Source organism: Eurypyga helias, unplaced genomic scaffold, assembly GCF_000690775.1.
Source record: "Eurypyga helias isolate BGI_N326 unplaced genomic scaffold, ASM69077v1 scaffold43147, whole genome shotgun sequence".
Lineage (NCBI taxonomy): Eukaryota > Metazoa > Chordata > Aves > Eurypygiformes > Eurypygidae > Eurypyga > Eurypyga helias.
The window spans coordinates 2,031-2,666 of NW_010261864.1; the positions used below are offsets into that span (position 1 = coordinate 2,031).

The following is a 636-nucleotide window of genomic DNA, read 5'->3' on the forward strand; positions in this document are numbered from 1 at the left end:
CGAGCAGCTCCCATGCCACACCACTGCCCACTGCTCCACCAACCTCCCCGGCGGCTGACGGAGCCGCTGATGCACCAGCACCAAGGGTTCCCCTCACCTGAGGTCAGCTCTGCAGACGTGGGTCACTTTGGAGCGGCCCATGGCACTGGGCTCGATGAGGTACTGGGACGTCAGCACGATGGCTTTGACGCCTCCCTCCACCGGCAGCTTGTCATGCTCCACCGACATGGAGATGAGCAGGCAGGCTCCCCGTGGCAGGTCCGTGCGCCAGCGCCTGTGGGACACAGCGGCCTCGCTCAGCTCCCGTCCCTGCGTGCCCACCCGTGGGCAAGCCCCTGCCCAGATCTGGGGGTCCGCATCAGGAGCGGGAGGTGGGGGAGCCTGCACAGCCCAAGGAAGAGCAGCCAGGGCTGGGGCCAGATGGGATCCACCAAACCGAGACCAAACCCTCCCGCTCGGGTCTTTCCCTGCCCTCACCGGAGCACCACGCAGTCCCTACGCGGGTGGGGTGCCATGCTGTCCGTGATGTAGTGGTAGACCTCCATGTTCTTGTCCAGGGCCTCCACCACTCTGCTCTGCAGCAGGTCCTCATCCCAGAGGTGACGCTCCCGAAGAACCCGATACAGCACCGTGGCA

General features: G+C 66.0%; 1 protein-coding gene across 1 annotated transcript in view; it reads right to left on the reverse strand.

Moving 5' to 3' along the window:
- Positions 1-636, reverse strand: part of STARD8 (StAR-related lipid transfer (START) domain containing 8) — a gene marked incomplete at its 5' end in the record, with an annotated part of 4,288 nt that overhangs the window by 609 nt on the left and 3,043 nt on the right. The window contains 2 exon segments of the mRNA XM_010155518.1: positions 98-274; positions 478-636. The exon segment at positions 478-636 is cut by the window's right edge and continues 30 nt beyond it. Coding sequence (XP_010153820.1) covers positions 98-274; positions 478-636 — 336 coding nt within the window.